Consider the following 23,344-nt stretch of genomic DNA (forward strand, 5'->3'; position numbering starts at 1 on the left):
TTCAGACTCCTAATCAGAAGGGGTATTTCAATTAACAATGTATATAAAGGCGCTCCTTAACCATGGGGATCAGGACCCCGTGGTCAACTCAAATAGCAATCCAGATAGTAACTTTTGCTAGTAACGGCCTATTTATTCATCTCTTTCTCTTGCTTTCTGTCCTCAAGATAAACCCAACGAGCCTCCGCCTAAGAAGTTTTAGGTCCGCCGTTACAACAAGCTTGCCCATTGACCTGGGCGTGTTCTACTAATATACCTAGAAACTTTGCTATCCTCAACCCCTGCGATATGCCTAACTCCGACACAACTAAAATTCGGGAAAAGTATTGAATGTTTATATAGATTTAGTCGATTTTAGAGCCCTCTATTTTTGCGTATTGCATTCGTTGCGCATATCTTCGATCCTTTTCTTTTCCTCCAACTTATGCTTTTACATGAAGTCGATCATTTATTGGTTTGCTATTTATCTGCAGAGTTCCTGGCTATCACTCTGGAACGTACAGTTTCCCTTGAAAGGTGCCTTGATTTTCAAGGAACCTTTTTTGCTGCTGCAAACAGCTTGCTAAGACTTCTAGTGATGTCGTTACTTGAAAACATCACGTATGTTAAATATACCTATACAACCATATATTCTTAGCATGTCCTATGCCAATCCCTTGGTGACTATTCGCAGCTCCTGAGCAATCGGCTTACGATCTTGGCGTTGATTCTGTATGCCAACTTTGTGCTCCATGTCCTCGAAGTAAGAGGCCTTTTCGATCCTGTTCAATCACAGGATAAATTATGTTGCGGCGCGGTGCATCTGGAATCGTCTAGCTCGCTAACCAAGTGGGGTTGAGACGATACGAGCCCGCCCTCGGTCTGTTCTGCTTCGTGCTCTCTTTAAGTGACAAGATCATCGTTCCTGAAGCAGCGGTTCGCCCGCTGTGGAGACTCCAGTCCATCTAGTACAGCACCAAGCTCGTATGCCCCGCTGTACCTTTGCTTTCTTCAAACTTGCGCCATAATAATTTCCCAATCTGGGTCCTTAGCGCATGTTTCAAACATGACCGCTACGGTTCGCGCTTCGCAACCCTAAGTTTGGGGGCCGGATGATGGATCGCGGCCTCGGCCTCATCGATCTTCAAGAGAGACGAGGATGGTCTCCCTACTCGGACAAACCCCTGCTCGACCGCCGGCAAACCGGCACGAGCGTCAGCATCCTTCAGCTGCACCCTGGCAGACTGGCAGTTTACTGGCCCGCGCATCAGCAGATATTCTTCGCTCGGAGCGGCGGCCACTAATAGTGTTCATTCTTCGATGGATAAGTACTCCGTACTGGCTGCCAAGCGAGGTCAAATGCACTCCGGAGCATTATTATTAATTGACCCCAGAGAAACCTGTCCCGGGCTGCGGAGCAGATGGTGAAGTGGATCCTGATGCCATGTCTGTCAGTGTGTTCGACGTTTTGCCCTCTGCAGCCATTGTTCATTGGCTCATTTCTTGTCGATGTCCGAGCACTAACCACACCACTATCACCAGAGTCCATATCTCAGACTTGACCGCCATTGCCTTTGTCTGGGGTACGGGGGCAGATATCATGGACATCAACACTTCAAAGGGGAAGAAAACAAGGAAAGAATTGCTAGAAAATAAAAATGCACCAGCTAACATCACCGCAACTTATCCTCAGAGATGAAGAGAAGAGAGGATAGGTATATAGATCAGAAAAAACCAACGCGCCCTGGCGCCCTGGGATTGACATTAGTCTATCGCCGTGGGTGGGGCGATAATTCCGATGTAGGAAACTCACAAGGTATGGTGCAAACAGACCACGCCAGTGCCTCTTTGTGATCGACCACTGATGAGTGCTTAGGTAGGATCAGCATGGCGGGACTCTCATCTGTCAAGCATTTTTATTCTTCCTGTTGCACCTTTGGTACTACGTAGGATTCAGTATTCTTCCTGACTCTACCAGCCCGGTGACATACTGCGCCGCAGGTTTCTAGGGTTATTTATAGTTTCTTATAAGCATCCTCGGCCTGACGGAGAGCCGAAGAAGCCTGAGCGGGGAACAGGTTCGCATCAGTCTATTTGAAACAGTGACTGTTCGCCCTCCTTGGGTCTCAAGCTACAGATGTCTTCTCTGGGGCAATACCAGCCGGAACCCCGAAGATGGAGGGAAAGCAACGGCCGCAGATCTGAAGATTCTACTATTGAGACCGCTTCCGAAGAAAGTCTTGAAATTGCCAATGATCCAGAGAAGGCGCTGACGCCGCAAATATCCCGCGCATCGCAACCATCCTTGTCTCGAAAGATCACTTCAATCGGCACCACTGGCACTACCGATCCCAACTTCGAAGTTGACTGGGAAGATGAGAAAGACCCGGCGAACCCGAGGAATTGGCCGCTTGCCTATAAGGCCATGGTTGTCGGTTTCTTATCATGGAATACTTGGGTGGTGTCAGTCTGAGCTCTATTGTCGCATTCTGTTATTCCCGTTGGCGCTTTTGCTGACAGGACGCTTCTAGTGTTCTATATTCCACGTCGTATACCGCTGGCATCACTGACATCGCAACTGAGTTTGAAACTTCCGAAACGATAGTCACTCTGGGGTTGACATTTTACCTGGTCGGGCTGGCAGTCGGATCGGTTATATTAGCCCCCCTGAGTGAAACATACGGTCGAAAGCCAGTGTCCATAATAAGTCTGTTTGTCTTCGTGGTGGTAATAATACCCTGCGGGCTCTGTAAATCCGTTGCAGAGCTTATTGTCATGAGGTTCATCGGCGCATTCGCCGGGAGCGTTATGGTTGCTAGCGCTCCAGGCATGGTTGCGGATATTGTGGACGATGAGCATCGGGCGTTGGCTTTTTCCATATGGAGTATCGGCCCGCTGAATGGACCAGGTGTGTACATATGTGATCCATAAGAATAAGCATGTGGTCGCTGACGAGCTGGACGTAGTTTTCGGCCCAATCATAGGAGGCTTTGTTACGCAGTATCTCGGCTGGAGATGGACAAACTGGATTGTCATGATGCTCTCGGGCCTTGCGTTATGCTTCTCATGCATCATGAAAGAGACATATGCCCCCGTGCTACTTCGAAGAAAGGCTGCTCGGATGCGCAAAGAATCTAACGATTCACGCTGGTGGAGTCGATATGATCAAAAAGCTGCTGTAGCTGAAGTTCTCAAGATTAACCTCGGAAGACCATTCGTCATGGCCGTCGTCGAGCCCATTTGGTAAGGCCTACAGGCCCTTTTCTCTACGCTAAAGTAGCATTTACAAGGACTAACCATTCTCTAGCATCTTCTGGAACATCTATATCTCCATTGTATACGGTATTCTCTACTTGTGTTTCGTTGCCTATCCAATCGTATTCCGTCAGATTCGAGGCTGGTCGATCGGAATGTCAGGCCTGGCTTTCATCGGCATCGGAATCGGCTCTCTCTCGACCGTTATTGTCGAGCCACTACTCCGCCGCATGATAAACAGTCACAAAAAGGACCCAGAGACTGGGAGAATACCCCCCGAAGCGATGGTATCAGTTGTCTGCATTGCCGCGGTTTTGATCCCCATCGGTGAGCTCTGGTTCGCCTGGACTTGTGCCCCAGCCTCGATCCACTGGATCGTCCCGATCATCGCAGGTATCCCGTTCGGAGCAGGCAACACGGGAGTCTTCATCTACGCGACCAACTACCTCACCCACAGCTATGGCATCTATGCCGCGTCCGCGCTGGCCGGCAACTCGGTCATGCGCAGCATCCTCGGCGGCGTCCTGCCCCTCGTGGGCCCTTATATGTATTCGGGGATGGACCCCAACTGGTCTGGCACTCTTCTGGGCCTGTTGGAAGTTGCCATCATTCCAATTCCAGTCATCTTCTACAAGTATGGGTACAAGATCCGGCGGAAGAGCGCGCTCATCCGGACGATGCAGGAGGACAAGAAAAAGCTGGATGGGAAGCGGAGAACGAGAGAAAAGCAAGAGCAGCAACAGCCTTCTGAGGGAGATTTTAACGAGAAGCATAAAGAGAAAGAAGCGGTATAGAATGGGACATTCCCTTGAACGTATGTCCCCTTCCATCATTTTTATGCACGTCATGATGAACGGCTACCATGACCATAGCAAAGGCGTCTGGAGGGTTATTCAGGCGTAAGATGAGTATACCGGAGATAACGACGGTATCAGACTTCCTTTTACTATACTGATATATGGATAATCTTAGTGGTATATAGAAAAGAATGAGATGAAAGATCTATTGCCTTATTACTACCTGTTCTGTACACCTATACAAACTAGCGAGTCCTCTCCAAAATGAGAATGCTTGAAGGGATACAAATCATATATATCATCTCTTCTAGCCTCCGAACTTAGTTCGAATGCTGGACATCTGTACACTCATGCTTGGTTTAAGCTGGAAGATACGACCAATTTGCCCATGGGGAACGGCCAAATACAAGAACCAACTACCTAGGTCGGCCTTGGAACCCTCCTATCCACCTCCTGCGAGTCTCGTAATATCCGCTCGTACTCACCGACACGGACCGCGCCGGCGGAAAACACCATCACGGCCTCAACGTATATAGAACTCCGCGCGGAGCCTTTGCGATTATCGTCATCGCGCTCTCTTACATACCCTAGTACATTGAGCCACGCGCCCACGCGGAGATCCTCTGCTTTGAGGTCCTCGAGGACGTGGTTGATATCGACGGGGACAGATGCTGGCTCTTTGACAGTAGATGATGGAGGGAAGTTGTGCTCTAGAACGAGGTGGCCAGTGGAGACTTCGTATCTCCTTACACTGTAGGTTTTCATCAGTATATGTACTTGGCTGGGATCTATATCAGGGGACAGACGTACCAGCCAAGAAAGCGGACCTTGGAATGGACAGGTAGAGACGGAAGCTCCGAGAGAAATACCCGCCTCGTGGGGAGTGGGTTGCTCATTTCATCCCAGACACAGAAGAAGGCGTGACATGATCCACGCCATGGCGCAGCAGAGCGCAAAGGATGGATAGACCTGCTCGTGGCCAAGTCCCACGGGGGCCGTTGTGTATCCTCTCCTATCTAAACTCCGAACACTGGGATGTCCGATTAGGCTCTGTCCACGTGATCTGAATGCTCCGATAGGTTTAGCGCGTATGTCATAGGGTCGGCGGGCCCGAGGGGAAAGCCAACCTCCAGTCCAGCGCTCCGCATCCCTCTGCTGTCGCCAGGCAACGCCATAGTACGTTTGCACCGTATCTAGCTCTCTATATTCCTTTTCCACAGTTCTGTCGGCCGTCCTGGAAGCGCGGGCGCATTTATATCTGGACGGAACCCGTCCGTTTAGGTGTGCCCAAGTCGCCTTGTCTGTTCTGCGCCGCCCGCCTATTTTCCCTTCCACTACCTTCTACGAGAGATCCTGACGCCGTCCCCGAAGACATCGCCGGAGTCACATCGTTTGGAGGCTTGGATATTATAGACTGTTTCGAGTTTTAATTTACAGATACATTTTCTCTCCGTTTTTCTCAGACAGACACCGCCGTCAAAATGTGGTCCTGGTTCGGTGGTTCGGCCGCGCAGAAGCGGAAGGATGCGCCAAAGAACGCCATCCTGATGCTCAGGGGGCAACTGGACATGCTGCAGAAGCGGGAGAAGCATTTGGAGAATCAGATGGCGGAGCAGGATGCGATTGCTCGGAAGAATATCTCGACGAATAAGAACGGTATGTTTCCATGGTCACACGGTTAACGCTGCGTGCTGCTGGGTTGGATGGGAACATGTGTCCCTACATCTTCAGCGGAAGTGTATACTTTCCTAAAGGATATGTGCTGACGTATCTACCGCTGTCCAGCCGCCAAGGCCGCCCTGCGACGGAAGAAGGTCCACGAGAAGAACCTCGAACAGACGACGGCACAGATTGCCCAACTAGAACAGCAAATATACTCGATCGAAGCGGCCAATATCAACCAGGAGACCCTCAACGCGATGAAGCAGGCAGGTACTGCGATGGCGCAGATCCATGGCAACCTCAGCATCGACAAGGTCGATGAGACGATGTACGTTGCCTTATCCTCCCGTCCTTTGGCCCGTAGGCCACATACACCATCCGCTTCAACATGCACTAACGATACGCACTCGTACAGGGACAAACTCCGCGAACAACACCAGCTCAGCGAGGAGATCGCCGCCGCGATCACGAACAACCCCATCGGCGAACAGCCCGACGAGGACGAGCTCGAGGCCGAGCTCGAAGGTTTGGAGCAGGAGGCTATGGACGAGCGGATGCTCAAGACCGGCACTGTCCCTGTGGCAGACCAGATCGACAGGCTGCCTGCGGCGGCAAACGGAGAACGTGAGTCCCCGAGCTTCAAAATCCTTTCGTATCACGGACTAGATTTACTAAGCATCATGTCTACATAGTCAAAGGAAAGGCGAAGCAAACGGAGGAAGAAGACGAGGAAGCAGAGCTCGAGAAATTGCGGGCGGAGATGGCCATGGGATGAGCACATGCATGCATGCACGATATTCAGATTTCTTCCAACTTACGCACAGTCGAATTTTCCCTGACTGGCTCTTTTTTTTGGTTTGCCAGTGAAGTTCACGATAGCCCTGTCTGGTCCTAACAGCTACTTTTCTTTTCCTTTTTTAATTCTCGTATATTCGTCGGCGTAATCGGTTGTCTGCTCTTCTCTGCGTTTAGGTGTTATGCTATGCTATGCCATGCCATGCTATGCTGCTGAAGTTGTCGTTTCTGGCTGGTACCTATCTTCCATCTTGAGAGTCATGAAGCAAGGTGTCACGATTACGCTATGCTCTCTTCTACTACATAACATATAATCCCGTCCTGAATTCATAGGTACAAGTACATACCTACATACCTATACCTACCTTTTATAGGCGCGCTACTCCGAGAACGAATCTTCGTTGCGGAGGGAGCAGAATGAAGAGAGATAATTGATTAATTAATTGGATTGCGAAATTCGACCTGTACAGAATCCCTATGTAGTGTACATAACTTCGTGAAAGTTCTCCCCTTTAATCACGCTCACAGAAGTCTCGATCATTAAGGTACCTAAGGTAGGTTAGGTAGGTACCTAGTAGCTAGACTGAATTGTATGTAAATGTACTGTACTACAGCAGAGCTGAACCTCGTGACTGATTCTTTTTTTTTTTTGTCTTAGACTATATCAGAACACTGTCTATTTACCTAACTATCGGATCTATCCACCATCTCCAACTACCGTAAAATCAACGAGACCTAACTCTTCCTCCTTGGTGGGTTGGGTTGGTATGGTATCTCTACCTCTACTCTATGTCCTAATAGACCAAACCACAACAAAGACCTGCTGCTACTACTACCTCTTAAACAGGGAAGAACTTCAAACCACTAACTAACTACCTGCGTTTCACGGGTACCCTATCATACTGAATCTGATACTGAATATCAGATACTACAAAGACTCACAGTTCTACACAGGTAAGTATTATTATTATTATTATTATTATTATTATTATTATTGCTACGGAAGAGAAGCAACAACCTACCTAGGTAGTATGTATTTATTTATCCAGTTCAAGGTGTTCTTTCTTCCACTACTCATCGTCATTCCATTCAGGGTGAGACGAGGTTTCAGAAAAATTCTGTTATATCCATAGGTACACACACAAAGTTCGGTTCCGGGGTTCATCGAAATTAAGGTATTTCCTTAGTTTCCATCCATCTATTTACCTATCTAGTCCAGTTCTGGTCTGTCCTCTCCTCTCTCTCTCTTTTGGCTATCAATAAGCTAGATCATGCTGAAGCTTTTCTTGTGTTTCTCTTTTTCTGTTCTGTTTTCCAGCAAGCTCTTCGATAAATGCCACGTGAGGAATCTAGCCAACCACGAGGACAGAATAGAATACAACAGGATGGGATAAGATGAAGGTAGGGTAGGTGAGGTTAAAGAACTTTTTCTTTCCTGTCGCGGTTTCTATATGTAAACCGATGATGCACTCCGGCCGCCTCCTTCGGCTGAGCAAACAAAAACGCTCTGGAGATGCATGGACAGTCCTGTTAAAATAAAAGTAAAAAAGGAAGCCCACTCCCGCTTCAGACAGAAATAAAAAGAAACATGCCAGCCAGAGAGAAAAAAAGAAAAAAGAACCAACATAGTGGATATCATCAAGGAAATTCCGTAACTCGTACTCATGCACGTGATTAGAGAGGAGTTTCAACGGGCAATGATAATGCCAGCCTAATGAACTCCCCGTTTCGGACCAAGAGACACACGAAGAACATCCTCCGCCCAAACCAACCAGCGCAACAAACCCGTTAAGAATGGAAATTCCCAAAAGACCTCATAGCTCAGTTCGTAAGTCGTGCAATCAGTACTGAGGATGGCCTGGATCAGAGAAATCCGAGTTTAACCACTCAGCTGAAACTTCTCGACCGTAATCTACTACTCCTCCTTCAGGCTCCCGATCAGATTTCTCAGCGCATCCATGATGACAGCTTCGTCCTTCGGCTCGCCTCCTGGGAAGGAGCTTTCCTGCGCACCATCAAGAACCCTAGCGCGTGCGCTCTTGAGAACCTCGCGGATATAGTTCTTATCATCATAGTCTTCCATGAGGACGGCTTCAAAGTCGTCAATGGCCTTGTTAGCACGCTCAGTGAAAGATAACGACTCTTCGTTTTGGACTGGCGCCTGGTTCATCTCTGTTGGATTCGGGTTCGGATTCGGTGCCGGTTGCATCTGAGGAGCTGGCGGAGGAGGTTGCGGCTGGGGCCCGGGGGTCGCATTCGAGAGCTGAGAAGAATTCTGCGGTGCGTATGGAGATTGATGTTGCTGTGGAGGTGCCGCCCCTGGTTGCTGGGCCTGTTGAGCCTGCTGCTGCTGTTGCTGGAGCTGCTGTAGCTGTGGCGGAGGATCCGACGCATAAGGCGAAGTGTACGTAGAGGGAGTCGTCTGCGCAAACGCTGGAGGAAGATTATTCCGTATGGGATTCGAGATCGGGAATTGGGTTTGGGCAGGCGGGTAAGGACTTGAATGTTGCGGAGTAGGAGCTGGCGCGGTGTAGGGGTTGTGAGGCATCGAGGGGAACTGAAACTGCTGATTGCGCAAGTGCGCTGGAACTCCGGGGGCACTAGCATATGTGCCTGGAGGTGGCATGTAGTGCTGCTGAGTATTCGCCGCCGCAGGAGGAGGTTGGGACGGTGGCGGCGGTGAAGGCCGTCGTTTCTTCTCCTTCTCAACCGACGCGCCTGGACGCAGCTGCCACGACCATCCTTTTCCATCTCGTTCTGCATGCATGAAGAGGTGGCTATTTCCGTTCAAGTTATGCCGCACCGATGATGTCCAGCCCTCCGTCTCGCATTTGAAGCGGAAATACGGATACTTCAGCTTGAGGGCGCGGTAGATCTGTTTCAGCGTCATTGGAGTCTGGGACTCTGTCAACGCATCGAAGATCAAAACGGCGTAGTTGTACGGAGGCTTGGCCAGGTCTTCTGGCGTGTAGGCTGATTCGGGCGGGTAGTTTGGTGATGGCGAACGAGATGGTTTGCGTTTCTTCACAGGTGGCGCCTTGGGGTATTCTTCGGCAGGCTGCTCCGTAGTAGGAGCTTCTCCGCCCTCGACAGAAGGGATGGGAACGTCCATAGGTGTGCCATCCGGCTTCTTTCTCTTCGTGTATTTCCGCTTTTCCGGCTTCGGGACCCCGTTCTCGCTGCCATCCTCCTTGCGCGGCCTCCCAACCTTGGACCTGTTCGATGGGGGTGGGGTGACACCGCCGTTGGCCTCACGTTTCGCAGCAAGCTTCTGCTCCCTTGCGATTTCTGCCCGTTCACGCTTCGACATGATACCGTCCTTGGGAGGTCTCCCAGGTCCGCGGCGACGAACTGGCTGCTGAGGTGTCTCTGGAGGGACTTCGATTGAAGGTCTGGGCTTCGACGGATCTGGCTGCTGCTGCTGCTGCTGCTGCTCCTTGGTCTTCAAGACGATCTTGGTAACCTTCGGTTTCTCCTTATCATCGAGACCTTCAGTGCCGTCATTTTCAACGCCATCCGCGTCGCCGTTCACCTTGGCATCCTCGCTGACTGTAGTAGTTCCAGCGACAACATTCTCATCTTCCTCCATGTAGGAGTCGTCGGCTCGATCAGCACCTGTCTCACCGATCGGGACATCCGGAAGTAGAAATCTTATCCGCACTCCTCCAATCTGGATGTAGTCGCCGCTGTGCAGTGGTCTGACCTGACCTGGCGCTAGCCAATCAGCCCCTATGAAGGCACCGTTTCTTCCAATCACCTCCATCTCAAAGAGGTTCTTATCGAAGTTGTACGCGATTTTGACATGCTTCCTCGAAATCCCTCGATGTCCGGCGGCACTGCCGTCAGCGGTTGCCGGTGGATGGATTGGGATCGTTGGACACGCGTCAGGGGACGGGAGGAGAGCCAATGTATCAACGGGTTTCGCGTCGCCACTGCTTTCGTACAGCGATTGCATTGCGAGGGCATTGTAATCCGTACTGGGAACGGTAAGCTGGGACGGATTCGCATGCAAAGGCGGACCGGAATACGATGAATTGGATGACTTTCTGCTCAGTTGCGGAGGCAAGTGCGAAGGGACATCCGGGTCGAAACCCATGATACCGCCTCGATCACTCACAACGCTTCCTATTATCGCGCTTCCTTCTCGCTTCACCCGGTTTGGAGTATGCGACGTGTTGCCACCACTCGAACTTTTCGTCCTCCTGCCCATGGCCTGCCGCGCCTGCATTTCCCGTTGAAGGGCAGCGCGAGCCGCCCGGACATCGCGGCCAAGGATGAACGAGTACGTGTTGACGTAGAAGTGACCGTCGTCAAATTCGAGCTTCGCGAACGCTTGTATCCGGGGCTCCGAGCCGGCAATCGAGCTCGGGGCATCGGGATATGAGTTACCTTGCGAGTATCCGGGGATGTCTGAAAGACCAGACATGTCAAGGCTTTGAGACGCCGTGTAAAGCGACGTGAGCATGTCATTCTGTTGTAGCGCATCTAAGGCATTCTTCGGAGCGGCTGTAGGGTCGAAAAACGCGAACGAATCCGTCTGTCCTTGTGACTTGGAGACAAGACGGTCAAGAACACCTGCATCGAGGTTGGGTATCTGTGACGACGCGTCTCCTCCTGTATCCTGACCAACAGCCGCGTGCTCGTCATGCACTTCTTGATCCTTCTTTATCTCTGGAAGCCCATGGGATTCTGATGCCAAGGATGTCCCGTCTTGCGTTGCTGTCACTTCTGCAGGCGCGGGTTTCTCAGGTTCATTCGGCGACGGCTGCGTGTGTTCCACATTCTGCTCGCCTGGGGTATCTTCCTGCGACTCCTGCTTGGGTGAATGTTCCTGCGCTGTAGGGGGTGGAGGTTGATTCCCGAGAAGTTGGGCGAGAAGAGAACTCGCGGCGGACTGCTTGTCCAGGTCACTTTGTTTCGGGCCGTTGTCTGGCGCAAGACTATCAGCAGACTGCTCCAGCACAGTTCCTATCCGGAACATACCTGGAAATGCAGGCAGGTCTTTCTGGGAGTCGTCAATCTGCCCTTGGGCAGAATCCTCCGCGCGCATTGCGGAGTCGTTGCGGGGAGATGCGATGTCGTCTTGCGGCTGAGCAGCGCCGTAATCGTAGAGAGACATGTCCGGACCAGGGTCCGGAGGACGATGGCCCACTGCTGGCGCCGTCATGGTCTGCGACGACGACATGACACGCTGCTGCCAGGGACCGAGAGCTGGAAGGACGACGAAGCAGGGCGGTGAGGTGCAGCCATGTGAGGAGCAAGTGACATGCCGGGATGATTTTGAAAAGGCGTGTCTGGTGTCTGCCGCCCGCCGTATCCCGCGCTGGCCCTTGGCGGCGCGTGCCTGGACCGTCGCCTGCCTCAGGCTGCATCTGCACCCCGGACATCACAAAACCGTCTCTGCTCTTCACAGCGTCTACTTCAGTGCATGGCCTGCACGAGGGTTTCTACATCTACACAGCATTTCACGTTCTTACCAGGCTGCTGTACTGCCTGGGAGAAGAGATCGTCTGGCCATCCAACCCCTCGTTCCCCCTCCAGCCGTTCCCCTCTCTGTTTCTGCCGGGTTTTTTCTTCTAGCCTGCCCCGCTCTACCACTGGCCGCTCCAGCCTCCATGCTGCGATCCACTGGCAAACCTTGCGGAAGATTCGTCTGAGGGCCCTGCCCTTTGGTTGCATCCACGTTCGCCGTTATCGTCTGTTATCTGGCTCTTGTTTCCGCCGCTCTCCAAGCTACATACGCTACATGCTCTGTAGGGGCGTGCGGGCAGTTCAGAGGTCCACGTAGACAATCTGACGATCGGCCTACCATCCCGAGAAATTTCTCGAACCAATTGGGAAGGGAATCATCCCGTGGTTCAGGTTTCATGTTCTGCCGTTTCCCCGGAGTCGACCAGAATTGGAAAGTTTCCTAGCTTCGCGCTGCTGATCCGAGGACATAGAAAGTTCATCTATCTATACGCAATACAAACACAGATAACATTCTTGCGATATATCACACATATCTGCTGGAAAAAAGCATTGAAATATCTCCAGAGTTTCTTTGGAAAGCTATTAGACGGCCATAACTAGGGAAGAAGCCACACAGCTTCCTACCTAAGGTATCCATCTCTCGTCTCCTTCGGGACACTTGCTCTACTACCGAGTGCTCCAGAGGTACCTAGATATCTAAACATGCCACCAAAATCGAAAAAGAAAGAACCTGCAGCCAAACCCACAAAAAGCTCGGGCTCTCAGCCTCCTGCAAAGAAAGAAGCAGCACAACCGCCCCCCAACTGGCCGCCCCTCCGTCCCCTCGTCCCCGCCTCGGACCTAATCCTGGATTCCCTCCTCGAGGACCAGATCTACATCATCCGCAACTTCTTCACCTCGACCCTCTGCAGGAACTACGTCTCCTTCCTGTCCTCCCTCCCGCTAGTCACGACACCGGGAAAGCCTAAAAAGGGCGAAGCCGTGCGGGTCAATGACCGGTTCCAGATCGACGATGCCAAGTTCGCGGAGATGCTCTGGGGTTCGACGGCGCTGAAGGAGCTCGTGGAAGGCAGTCTTTTGGAGAGTGATGGTAGCAAGGCAGAGATGCGGAAGATGTGGGGTGGAGAGCCCCTGGGATTGAACCCAAATATACGAATATACCGGTACACGCCGGGACAGTTCTTCGCACAGCACTGTAAGTATAAAATAATAACCTTGATGATAGATGCGTTGCATGCACCCCCTAGGACCCTGCCTCTTCCCCGCTATGTATGTCATTTTCCCGACCATACCGCCCCAATTGCCCCGCTGCCCGTCGTCCGGTATCGGGTTTCTTACTCGACCGACGATCCTCCCTTCTCAAAAGAACATTGATTCCATCGCCTTCTGCTACCTTGCAACGTAATGGATATCGCATCAATCCGCAGATCCGGTCTAATGCACGGATCAATGGGCCCATCTTTCCCTTCCCCTCCCTTGCCCATTCCTTGCCAAGCCCATCCATCTCATCCCACCCCATCCCACTATCATAGCACTCACCATCAAAGACAACAACCACACTTCCTAGCTAACGATCTCCCATAACTAAAACAGACGACGACTCCAACGCCCTCTTCTTCACCCCTCCCAGCCCCAAATCCAACCAACACGAACCCGAAACCCAAAAGCCCATCTCCGCCCGCACCACCTGGACCCTCCTCATCTACCTCACCACCTGCGACGGGGGCGAGACGGTCTTCTACCCGGACCCGACGGCCACGGACCGCAGTCCGCAGCCGATCTCCGTCGCTCCCGAGGTGGGCATGGCGCTGCTGCACCGGCACGGGGAGCGGTGTCTGCTGCACGAGGGCAAGGAGGTGCGGAGCGGGGAGAAGTGGGTGGTGCGGAGTGATTTGGTTGTTGGGCGGTGAAGTTCTCAGGAGGGGCATTATTTACGATATGGGATGAGAATGGGCAGGCTACGTAGCGAATCGGGGGAGGGGGGGCTTGCTACCACATATATAAGCCGAGCCCGTAGAACTAGAACTTCGATGGCTTGGCTTTCCCTCTTTCCGCAACCAAGCCCCCGAGTATTGGAATCTACGTGTCGGTTCATATGGTTGCTAGCTCCTAGGATCATCTACGAACCTATCGAGTTTGGTCTCGGATGAACCTCCCGGTGAGTGATGCCACCCACATGCGGTCAGGCAACACAACACCACCTCATTCTCGACACCATGCGCAAGCAAAAGCATCCACGAAAGTTCTCTCTGTTCTCCATCCGACCAGGTCTGTGATCTGGACAGCCGGAATCAGATCAGACCAGATTCCATCCGAAACAGGTGCATATAATACCGATAATCCAACTCCCATCAATAGATCAATAGATGAAGCTCAACAGCAGTCAGCCATCACACTTCATCGATCAATCGGATCGGATCAAGATCAAGATCGTTCCATAAGGATAATCATATTCAATATTCTCGAGTAATTTAGATAGATAGACAAGAATTTATACCTGGACAGACAGACAAAGTAGATAGGTAGGGTAGGTACGCAGATAGATAAAAAAGTAGGTACCTAGGTAGCCATTGGATGGGATGAAACAAGAAAAGTCCACTAAAGAAGGATGTAAATAATAATGATAATATGGGGCGGTCAGAATATCCATTACAGAAAGAATAATAATATATGGAGGGCAAGGTGGATAAGATAAAAGGAAAAAAGGAGCCGAGTCGACGGACGACAGAGAGTCAGTAAGTACAGTCGAATGTGGATAGATAGATCGATAGACCTCAGGGTAGGTAGGTAGGAGAGAGAAGCTAGCGTGGGAATTACTAGAGAGCGAGTTCAATTTGCGTTTGAGGGAGAAGAAAAAGAAAAGCACGCCAGGACGGGACGAGACGAGATCAGATCAGACCAGACCAGAAGAAGCCGGGACCAGGTTGGAAAACCGCCAAGAGGGAGAGACAGCATTATGAGATGAAGAGCGGATGGATACTAAATAAATAAAAGATACTAAAGAAATACATACTTGTATCTGTGGTGATGGTGAAAGGGAAAAAACAGGACAAGAGGATGATCCGTAGAGATATAATGATCAGATCCCAGATTGGAGTGCTCCAGACACCCCCGTCAATTGATATTACGGCCCGTACACACACACGAGTTTTGCCTCCGATGAGCACTTGTTTCCCTGCACAAAGGCTGAAAACCATAAAAGCAGCTGAACCCTGTTATTTTAGAACCACCGAGACCAGGCAATATGTCCATTTGGGATAACCATGCTCGCCAGCAGCAGTCCATAAACCGCTTTACCGTGACCTCAACTCCCCATTAAGAGGTCGCGGGCCTCCTCATATGATCAACGTACTCCGTTCTCCTCATGATGTCCTCAACGGGGCCCAACAATCTCTTGAACCCATCCCTCCCAAGTCTCGCAACTTTCACTTCAGTCTTGGAGATGACACTGGCTGCACGGGGCTTGTCGTCCAGCAGAGCGAGCTCTCCAAAGTAGTCACCTCTCTTGTAGGACTTAACCGGGCCTTCCGCGTCACCCTTGAAAGCCTCCGCTACACCTGATTCGAGAAGGTAGAAAGCATCACCCGGATCACCTTCTGCGATGATGGTGGCACCTGCGGGGTATTTGATCGTATCAAGAGCATCTGCGATTTTGGAACGCTCGTAGGGCTTAAGGGACGAAAGCAACGGGACTTCTTCGAGGAAAGCTTCATACATGCGACGCCGTTGGAACGCTGAATCCATAAGAATCCGGCGGAATGTGATGCGGTCGAGTGCCCAAAGGGTGGACTTCGGGTCCGCTGACACAACTGTCGCAGCTCTAGGGGCATTGTACATAAGAGCGAGCTCACCAAAGGAGCCGCCGGGTCCTATGGAGTTGACTTTGTTGCCCAGACCATCGGGGCCCGGCTGCACCGTCCCTGACGGGTGGATGTAGACGTCAAAGTGACCCTCTTCGACAATGTAGAAGAAATCGCCCGCGTCTCCCTGCGTGATGACCTTGATGTCTTTCGCTGGTATAGGCTTCTCGACAAGAGCATTCAGGACTGTCTTCGATTGCTCATCGTCCAGGTGGGAAAACAGGAAGTTCCCGCTCACAGCGGTCTTGAGCCGCGCTAGCTGTTCGTCCGTTTTAGGATGGAAAGGCGGCGTCCAGCTGTCCGTACCAGAGGATGTGGGATTGAGTGATTCGGCAGAGACCGACGTACGGCGGCCCAGCGCGTAGTTGTTTGGGAATCCTTCATCTGAGGCTCCGCCAGTTGGACGGAACGAGTATGGGGGAGCTGTAGGATCGTCCTCACCCTCGTTTACTCCGCCCCCAAAGGGGTTATTTCCAAAATGATATTCGTCTGAGCCTCCGCCAAATCCACCACGTGGAGAGAAGAGGTGCTCAGACGCCGGACCACCCTCACCCGCGTTCATAGTGCGGAAGTTGGAGTTCGTCGGTGATGTCACGTCATATTCATCCTCCTCTGCTATCCTCTCGAAGACCGAGCCACCACTGGAGCCGCCAAAGGGGTTTGTTCCTGGGAAGGAGCTCGCAGCCATATTATTACCGCCGTAGGGGCCGGAGAGGCCACCGCTCCGGCCGCACTGACGTATGAGTTCAGCGCGTTGCAGCTCCAGCCGCCGGTTGAAGAAGTTTGCACAGAATTGGAGGACGTCGTCCGGCTGGTGCTTTAAAACCTCGCGGTTGAGGGCGTCGAGTTCGTGTTGGTAGTCAGGAGGGAGTGAACTGAGCGACATTGGACGGGGTTGAAGTTGAGCAAAGCAGAGCTGATGAGCACGGGAGGGGGGGGGGGGGGGGGGGGGGAGGAAGTTCTGGATCAGCGGGAGTGGGTATTTGGGCGCGGTGGTCTAATTGGAGCACACGACACAGTGTCCCAAGGTATCTGGGTCTGGTTAAGGTGCGAGGAAGGTCTGGAGGTCGGTCTTAGACGTCGGTTCGTCGATCGCGGGGCGCACGGGGGTGGTTACCGCTGGGCCTTGTTCAAAGACCAGGCCGATACCCTGGTCGGGGTGAAAGCTAGGAAGCTATCGGTGGGCAGGTCAACGGTCAACGGTCAACGGGGACGCCGGAGTGGAGGGGGATGGTTCTGGAAGGAATGTATAACGTGCTGCCGATCAAGGATGAAGTCTGGGAAGCCGAAGCTTCGTTGGACGAGTCAGCTTGCAGGAGATCCGGCATAGACGGAGGGACAGAGAGCAGCACCGGGAGGAGAACGATGGGACGCACTGCAGAGAGCAAGGAGACTGATCCGGAGATCCTGGAGAGAGGATGCTGGGTGTCGAGAGGGGGGGATGGTGGGGAGAAGCAGAGGAGATGTGACGGGCAAGCTGGGCGGCGATGCAGCGCGGTAGCGGTACCTGATCTGGCCTGGGAGTTGGAGCCTGCGTGCTGGCCATCGCCAGGCGACCAGGCGACGTGCAGCATGGATATCTACAGCTTCGGTGTCGCACTCGGACGGCTACTCTATCTACCTCTATCGACTGTCTTTGCTTTTCATCGTGTACAGCACCTGGGTGCGAGGTATCTACAATATGTACATCCATCAGCCACCGTGACCGGCCGCATCCCTCCGCAACCGAGTCCCCTCGTGAGACCCTTGCATGGCGCCTGTGCTAGCAGGCAGAGAGGCATTTCATCACCGTCTGCCAGGTCGATGTGAGACGCGGGGTTCTGCGCTATGGGATTCCTCCTGACGCGTGGAAGCTTCGATAACCCAGAGCGATGTTTCCAGGTGTCTTCTAGAAGGTCAGCGCCCAGACACGCTCTGTTCAACCGCCCGTCCGCCAACCCTTTGGGCGACAACGTGCCAGAGCAAAGACCTTCGAGGCGATGAAGACATGCTGTGTGGACGTCTCCCATTCCGGAAACTCTGGCCAGCAGTCCATGGATGCGATGGGCATCACGTCCCGTGGGGAACCCGGCTAGACCAGGTTGGCTGGTCATGGTGATGGCTGAAAGACTTCTGGGACTGCAACGTCCCTCCAGTCAAGCCACTCTGACAAGGACCCTCCTCGTCGCCAGGCTCCGACGTCCGTTTTCAGCCCTGCTTCGTGGAGCCCTCAGGCAGATCCAACGAGCTAGACCTCTGCCCGGTGGCTCCAATTACACCATCGATTCTCCCGACGCTTCAAGGGTCCCATGAGATAACGTTGGTGTTATTACTGGAAGAAAAGCGTGCGGCAGATAAACGAGGCGACTGGCGACGAAGCTGTCATGATCCCGATGTCATACGTGGGGCTGGACGGCCAAGCGCATCACCCTGCCGACGATCAAACAGAACACGGAATCGGTCCTGCGGCAGGCATCACAATTGTACGCTTTTTATGGCCAAATGAGGGGTTCGGGTGCGCCATCGCCGTGCTTGAAGAAGAGCCTACGGAGGCTAGAGATATCGCAGCTCCCACGGTGGACCCGTGCGATAAGATCCCACTGTAGGCCCGTTGTCTTGACTAATCGATCCCTTCTACAGTGCCTATACCATGGACAGAAATAGAGGAGGAAAAAGCAAAAAAAAGTCAGGAGAAACTGTAGCCCTACGGCGCCAAGGCAGATTGCATAGAGAGCCCGAAAGCTGCCAGATATTATCGAAAAAAAGTGTGCTGAAACCGTGCGTCCTGGAACGGGTCACTTGACGCCCAAAGCGCCCGGACAAGTTGTCTTGGAGACTAAGGAAACACACCTCACATCAGCCCAGCATGTGGTTGGAGGGCTGGACGTAGGCAGGTACGTATCCAGCGGCGATTCGCAGCCTGTGAGTTGGCTTGATTTGCCCAAGCACATGCAAGGGCTCTCGTTGCTTCGTCTCGCCTCTCGAGGACCCGTTATTTACCCATCTCCAGCGGTTATACCGGCCTCTCGCTGTCATCTTTACCAGTTTTGGGTGTCGCCAACGATTGCACCAGAGATCAGTTTGTGTGCGCGACGAGGATCAGCACCAGCCCCGTCGCGGCGTCACCGCCTGTCTGCCCCGCGGATGCTAGCCACCCAAAGCTAAGGAGGAACCAACTCAGCGTCCACTCCCAGCCTTGAACTGCGAGGAGCGCGGAGGCCTAGGGTGGTGGTAGATAGATATAGTCCTTGACCGGACGGTCGTCTACTTGCTCGAAGAAAAACATCAGAGCTTCTACACCGCAAAGATGGGGAGCTACGTCTTTCGATGGTATGTGGAGATCCAGCGTCATCCGAGCCACCAAGCTGTCAAGAGACCTCTCAGGGCTCCTCAGCTCCCGTTTCTGGGCCAGTCCCTTGAATATTCTGGTGGTCCAACATCAGCAAGGCGACCGAATTGGACCGCCTTAAGGATGTTTTGACGTTCCTGGCTGACTTAACTTGTCTTTACAGGGCCCACGCGGCTGACGAGGTGTTCGTCACCGGCACCTTCGACGACTGGGGAAAGACCGTGAAACTGGAAAAAATAGGTGACATCTTTGAGAAGGAAGTCGACCTCCCCGAGGCGGATGGAAAGGTGCACTACAAGGTAAGCTCCAGCGAGACCCCTCTGTTTCCGGCATCTCCAGGCCCGAAGCAGTCTCTCCCGGCTGTGACAGCCTGGGTCTGTCCAACGGTCCAACGGACAACATTCCTCGCCTGAGGCAGCAACATTTTGCCCCTCCATCTTACACCTGGACACCTGGGAAAAGGGGGCGCAGCAATGGACGGATAATCCTGCAGTGATGATGGGCGTCAGCAGAGCGCGCCGGCGGAGAGCCCAGTTCCGCCCTCGGGGGCTGAAGCGCTCCCGGAAGCTCTCTGCCTGACGTCATCCCGCCTCGCCGTCCTCTCCCGCCCCCGAACACAGGGGCTCCTCTGTCCCCTGCGCGCTGCCTCCTCCCATGCCGTCCGAATATCCTCCGTGTCTGAATTGCTCGTTTTCCTCTTCCCGTGTCCTTTCGCTGACTTCTTTGTAACTAGTTCGTTGTGGATGGCTCTTGGATAACAGACAAAACCGCCCGCGAAGAGGAAGACGGTTGGAACAATACCAACAACGTCCTTCTCCCCGAGGAAATCAAGAAGCCTGAACCATCCACTGAAGAAGGCGGTGCTGCGACGTTGACAGAAGACGGGAAGAAGCCTGCTGCACCGGCGGAAGAAGACGGTGCCAACGAAGAAGACGAAGGTTCCAAGGAATTCCACATTCTCCCGGTAGACGTCAACAAGCCCGCAGAACCAACAGAAGAGGACGGTGCCGCCACTTTGCCCGAAGGAAACGCACCGGAGGAAGTCATGGCCGGCGTTTCCCCCGACTCAACAACCGCTGGACTCGCCGCACAAGTCCCCAAGGAATCGGTACAGAAACAGGAAGCCCTTGACACGGCAACTATCTCTTCTGCTGCCCCCGAATCGACAACTGCCGAACTTGCTAAAGACGTCCCTCTCGAAAACAAGGCAGAGGGCGTGCCCGGAATCTTCCCTGAGACGCCTGCCCCTGAGACTTCCGCAAACGAGCCTGAACAGTTCTCTGTCAATCCCCTCCCGGCAACAAACGGCATCGGCAACCCCATACACTTACAGCCCGGAGAGAAGGTTCCTGACCCTAGCACATTCACGAGCAACACCATTGAATCCACCGTTTCGACAGACCAGGCCGGCTACGAGAGAGACGCAAGTGTTCCCGTAGTCTCTGGCTTAACCCCTGCTGAGGTTAAGGCAGACGCGAGCGGTGCTCTCAATGTTCCTCCAGTGTCTTCAACCACCATCCCCGAGTCCAGTCTCCCGATGAATCCTCCGGCTACCGACACCACCGACCCCGGTCCGACCATCCAGTCCGCCGCGCCAAACTCGAGCACCACCGAGCTGGCTGCAGAGGTTCCACTGGAGGAAGACAAGGACAAGGGCAAGGAGAAGCAGAAGGAAGCAAACGGAAAAGCCGAAGCACCTGCAGCCCAAGTCCCCGACGTCGTCAAGAAGTCCCTGGAAGAAGCACACGCGGAACCAGAAGCCGCAGCCAATGAAGAAGCCGTCGAGGAAAAGATCGAAGTGGATGACGAGTTCCTGGACACGGTCAAGCCGACAGACGACTACCTCGGCCAGCCCGCCCCCACGGCCTCTGCCATAGCAGCGGAGACTGCCCCCCGCCCGACTGAACAGCCTGACCAACAGCCCCTCGCCAAGGATAGCTCTCCCGTCTCCGCCCCGCAGCCACCTCCTTCCGAGCCGACCGTGACGACCGGCGTGGCCTCCGCCAAGACCACCGAAGTCTCTGAGCCGAAGAACGGCGGTCTCACCCGTTCATTTACGAGGAAGAAGGACAAGAAGGACAAGGACAAGGACAAGGAGAAGAAGGAAAAGAAAGAGGAGACGGAGACGGACGCAGATGGCAAGGACAAGAAGAAGGTGAAAGCCTTCTTCACCAAGATCATGAGGGCAAACACAATCAGGGGGAGATTCAACCAGGTCAAGGAGAGTAAGGAGGCCAAGTGAACCTCTCTATTCTTACTTGCCACGTGATGTCATGTCAGACCGTCAGTCAGTCAGTCAGCCAGATGAAATTGGGTACACGGGGACAATGGATGGTTAACTGACAGGGTGGAATGGAGATTGGAAGACTGAACACCACTCGGATACCACTCTCTCTATACTCATGATTGATTGATTGATTGCTTTGCTATTGTTCGCTTGTTCGTGTGCTTGATTTGAGTTTTGCATCTTATCTCATACCTCTCTTGTTTTGTGTTGTGTTTGTTTTATTTTGGTTTGGCTTTGTTTCATTTTGTTCCACACTGAGCTTTTCATCTATCATGACATGTCACGTCTCAATCACTTTCCTTGTTCTTGTTTCTTACGTGATGATGTCTTTGGCTTCTCGTCTCATACCACTCTCCTCATTATACCACAGCCACCCCACTGCATATGTCTCTGGGACTGTATTGCCTCCTCTCTCTTGCTCTATCCTGATGCTTTACGCTGTCTACGACATGTTACTGTTTCTCTTTCTATACTACCTGTCTCTAGCTACCATGTTACGAGTGCCAGTTATTGAATCAAATTGAGATTAACCGTGACTCTTATTGCATTTTCATACCCTAGGCCCCGGATACCAACCCACTAACTCCAATCTATACCTACCCCCCTGAATTAAAGCTAACCGTGACCCCTCCACATTCTCCGAACTCTCACCATCCGTCTCCAGCTCCTCTCTCCCTCAACGGGCCCTTGGCCCCTGTGCCCCATGGCCAACGTGGTGCACGTTGGCCACATGGACCCGACGTCGGATCGGAGTGCGATTGTTTGCTGCGGCCAACACGCCTGCCTGAATCAGGGGCAGCATGTGCGAGTGACGAGCACGTGGCCGCGGGGTAGCAGGGGTAGCAGGGACGGCAGCAGGCCCAGGGACGCCGGGGGTAACAGGCGCCGGAGGCATTGGCACGAGTCCCAACTCGTAGTCGAAGATGTTGGGATATGCCGGGCAAATTCTCCCGGGACTCTGGGTCTGGGACATGGCCCCGTTGTTGGCACTGCTGGCCGCTTGAGGGAGGACGTTCGCAGGCTGCGGTGCTGACGGCAGCGGCAGCGACGACGACGGCGACGGGGATGGAGGACAACCTCCAGCCTTGATCAGGTCCCACGGGAACCCTGCCGTCACGTACCTCGACGGGAGGGGACTATCATCTTCAGCAGCCGGCCCCTGGCGGCGGAAGAGACGCGGCAGGTGCTTGAAGTAGTTGTCCAGGGCCGACTGCCAGATGACATCTGGCCTTGTGTGCCCTCCAGTGAGGTACGTATATTGGCTCCGACTGAACTGGAGCGCGTGCTCGGGGTACCCCGCGTGGGTGTAGTAGAGCTCCGGATTGATCTTGCACCCGGACTCGGCAACCCGCTTCAGCTGGGAGAAGATTGAGATCGCTGTAGCGGGGTGTTCCATCGCGGGGGTTGTTGTTGCTGCTGTTCCCGTTGTTGCTGTTGTCGTTGTCATTGTCATTGCCGTCGTGGTTGGAAGGCGGATCTCTTCATCGGGGCTCATTTGGAAGATATGATCCGGAGAAAACCGTATGTGTGGATGCTGCCAGAAATAGGTAGATAGTACTCCTCACCCAGATTCTAAGGGAATTTGATAACAGGAAATTCAGAAGACTACCGTAAGATGGAAAGTTGGCCTTTCTTCCTCTGGCTTTGCCGCGATTCAGGAAGTCATTCGACAAAATGTATCCGTAAGGGTCTTGGAGAGGGGGATAGAAGATGGAGACTTGTGCGTTATGTCACAGGGACTCTGGCAGAATGGCCTGCAAAAACCAACTGCGATCCTTATCGTTCACTGAGTCGACCGCTAGACTGTATCTGTAAGGGTGTTGAGGGATGAGAGGAAGTGCAAAGAGTTGTTCTGCAGAGAGAGAGAGAGAGAGAGAGAGAGAGAGAGACAGCTCCTTCTATTCTACAA

The 23,344-nt window shown here is 53.0% G+C and overlaps 12 protein-coding genes across 12 annotated transcripts; 6 read left to right on the top strand and 6 right to left on the bottom strand.

Moving 5' to 3' along the window:
* Nucleotides 1-1,052: 1,052 nt before the first annotated feature.
* On the bottom strand, nt 1,053-1,464 carry VTN00DRAFT_1543 (uncharacterized protein; the record flags this gene model as incomplete). The annotated part of the gene is made up of 2 exons (XM_069427662.1): nt 1,053-1,234; nt 1,380-1,464. The coding sequence occupies 2 exons, from the start codon at nt 1,462-1,464 to the stop codon at nt 1,053-1,055; spliced, it is 267 nt and encodes an 88-aa protein (XP_069292245.1).
* Nucleotides 1,465-2,116: 652 nt separating this feature from the next.
* Nucleotides 2,117-4,028, top strand: VTN00DRAFT_1544 (uncharacterized protein; the record flags this gene model as incomplete). Its single annotated transcript, XM_069427663.1, has 4 exons — nt 2,117-2,442; nt 2,511-2,887; nt 2,946-3,222; nt 3,287-4,028. The coding sequence occupies 4 exons, from the start codon at nt 2,117-2,119 to the stop codon at nt 4,026-4,028; spliced, it is 1,722 nt and encodes a 573-aa protein (XP_069292246.1).
* A 423-nt stretch (nt 4,029-4,451) lies between these two features.
* Nucleotides 4,452-4,927, bottom strand: VTN00DRAFT_1545 (uncharacterized protein; the record flags this gene model as incomplete). The annotated part of the gene is made up of 2 exons (XM_069427664.1): nt 4,452-4,782; nt 4,842-4,927. The coding sequence occupies 2 exons, from the start codon at nt 4,925-4,927 to the stop codon at nt 4,452-4,454; spliced, it is 417 nt and encodes a 138-aa protein (XP_069292247.1).
* A 585-nt stretch (nt 4,928-5,512) lies between these two features.
* VTN00DRAFT_1546 (uncharacterized protein) lies at nt 5,513-6,468 on the top strand (the record flags this gene model as incomplete). Its single annotated transcript, XM_069427665.1, has 4 exons — nt 5,513-5,687; nt 5,817-6,021; nt 6,109-6,317; nt 6,386-6,468. The coding sequence occupies 4 exons, from the start codon at nt 5,513-5,515 to the stop codon at nt 6,466-6,468; spliced, it is 672 nt and encodes a 223-aa protein (XP_069292248.1).
* A 1,935-nt stretch (nt 6,469-8,403) lies between these two features.
* VTN00DRAFT_1547 (uncharacterized protein) lies at nt 8,404-11,655 on the bottom strand (the record flags this gene model as incomplete). The annotated part of the gene is made up of 2 exons (XM_069427666.1): nt 8,404-11,417; nt 11,472-11,655. 2 exons carry the CDS (start codon nt 11,653-11,655, stop codon nt 8,404-8,406), a joined length of 3,198 nt encoding a protein of 1,065 aa, XP_069292249.1.
* Nucleotides 11,656-12,662: 1,007 nt separating this feature from the next.
* On the top strand, nt 12,663-13,870 carry VTN00DRAFT_1548 (uncharacterized protein; the record flags this gene model as incomplete). Its single annotated transcript, XM_069427667.1, has 2 exons — nt 12,663-13,155; nt 13,554-13,870. The coding sequence occupies 2 exons, from the start codon at nt 12,663-12,665 to the stop codon at nt 13,868-13,870; spliced, it is 810 nt and encodes a 269-aa protein (XP_069292250.1).
* Nucleotides 13,871-14,630: 760 nt separating this feature from the next.
* Nucleotides 14,631-15,221, top strand: VTN00DRAFT_1549 (uncharacterized protein; the record flags this gene model as incomplete). Its single annotated transcript, XM_069427668.1, has 3 exons — nt 14,631-14,695; nt 14,781-14,883; nt 14,955-15,221. The coding sequence occupies 3 exons, from the start codon at nt 14,631-14,633 to the stop codon at nt 15,219-15,221; spliced, it is 435 nt and encodes a 144-aa protein (XP_069292251.1).
* A 54-nt stretch (nt 15,222-15,275) lies between these two features.
* On the bottom strand, nt 15,276-16,706 carry VTN00DRAFT_1550 (uncharacterized protein; the record flags this gene model as incomplete). Its single annotated transcript, XM_069427670.1, has 1 exon — nt 15,276-16,706. One exon carries the CDS (start codon nt 16,704-16,706, stop codon nt 15,276-15,278), a length of 1,431 nt encoding a protein of 476 aa, XP_069292252.1.
* Nucleotides 16,707-16,862: 156 nt separating this feature from the next.
* On the bottom strand, nt 16,863-17,913 carry VTN00DRAFT_1551 (uncharacterized protein; the record flags this gene model as incomplete). Its single annotated transcript, XM_069427671.1, has 3 exons — nt 16,863-16,994; nt 17,135-17,406; nt 17,508-17,913. The coding sequence occupies 3 exons, from the start codon at nt 17,911-17,913 to the stop codon at nt 16,863-16,865; spliced, it is 810 nt and encodes a 269-aa protein (XP_069292253.1).
* A 1,193-nt stretch (nt 17,914-19,106) lies between these two features.
* VTN00DRAFT_1552 (uncharacterized protein) lies at nt 19,107-21,390 on the top strand (the record flags this gene model as incomplete). Its single annotated transcript, XM_069427672.1, has 3 exons — nt 19,107-19,129; nt 19,312-19,447; nt 19,882-21,390. The coding sequence occupies 3 exons, from the start codon at nt 19,107-19,109 to the stop codon at nt 21,388-21,390; spliced, it is 1,668 nt and encodes a 555-aa protein (XP_069292254.1).
* A 26-nt stretch (nt 21,391-21,416) lies between these two features.
* Nucleotides 21,417-21,949, top strand: VTN00DRAFT_1553 (uncharacterized protein; the record flags this gene model as incomplete). Its single annotated transcript, XM_069427673.1, has 2 exons — nt 21,417-21,482; nt 21,608-21,949. 2 exons carry the CDS (start codon nt 21,417-21,419, stop codon nt 21,947-21,949), a joined length of 408 nt encoding a protein of 135 aa, XP_069292255.1.
* Nucleotides 21,950-22,111: 162 nt separating this feature from the next.
* On the bottom strand, nt 22,112-22,930 carry VTN00DRAFT_1554 (uncharacterized protein; the record flags this gene model as incomplete). Its single annotated transcript, XM_069427674.1, has 1 exon — nt 22,112-22,930. One exon carries the CDS (start codon nt 22,928-22,930, stop codon nt 22,112-22,114), a length of 819 nt encoding a protein of 272 aa, XP_069292256.1.
* Nucleotides 22,931-23,344: the final 414 nt, after the last annotated feature.

The sequence above is a fragment of the Thermoascus crustaceus genome, assembly GCF_041956765.1.
Source record: "Thermoascus crustaceus strain CBS 181.67 unplaced genomic scaffold VTN00scaffold_1, whole genome shotgun sequence".
Lineage (NCBI taxonomy): Eukaryota > Fungi > Ascomycota > Eurotiomycetes > Eurotiales > Thermoascaceae > Thermoascus > Thermoascus crustaceus.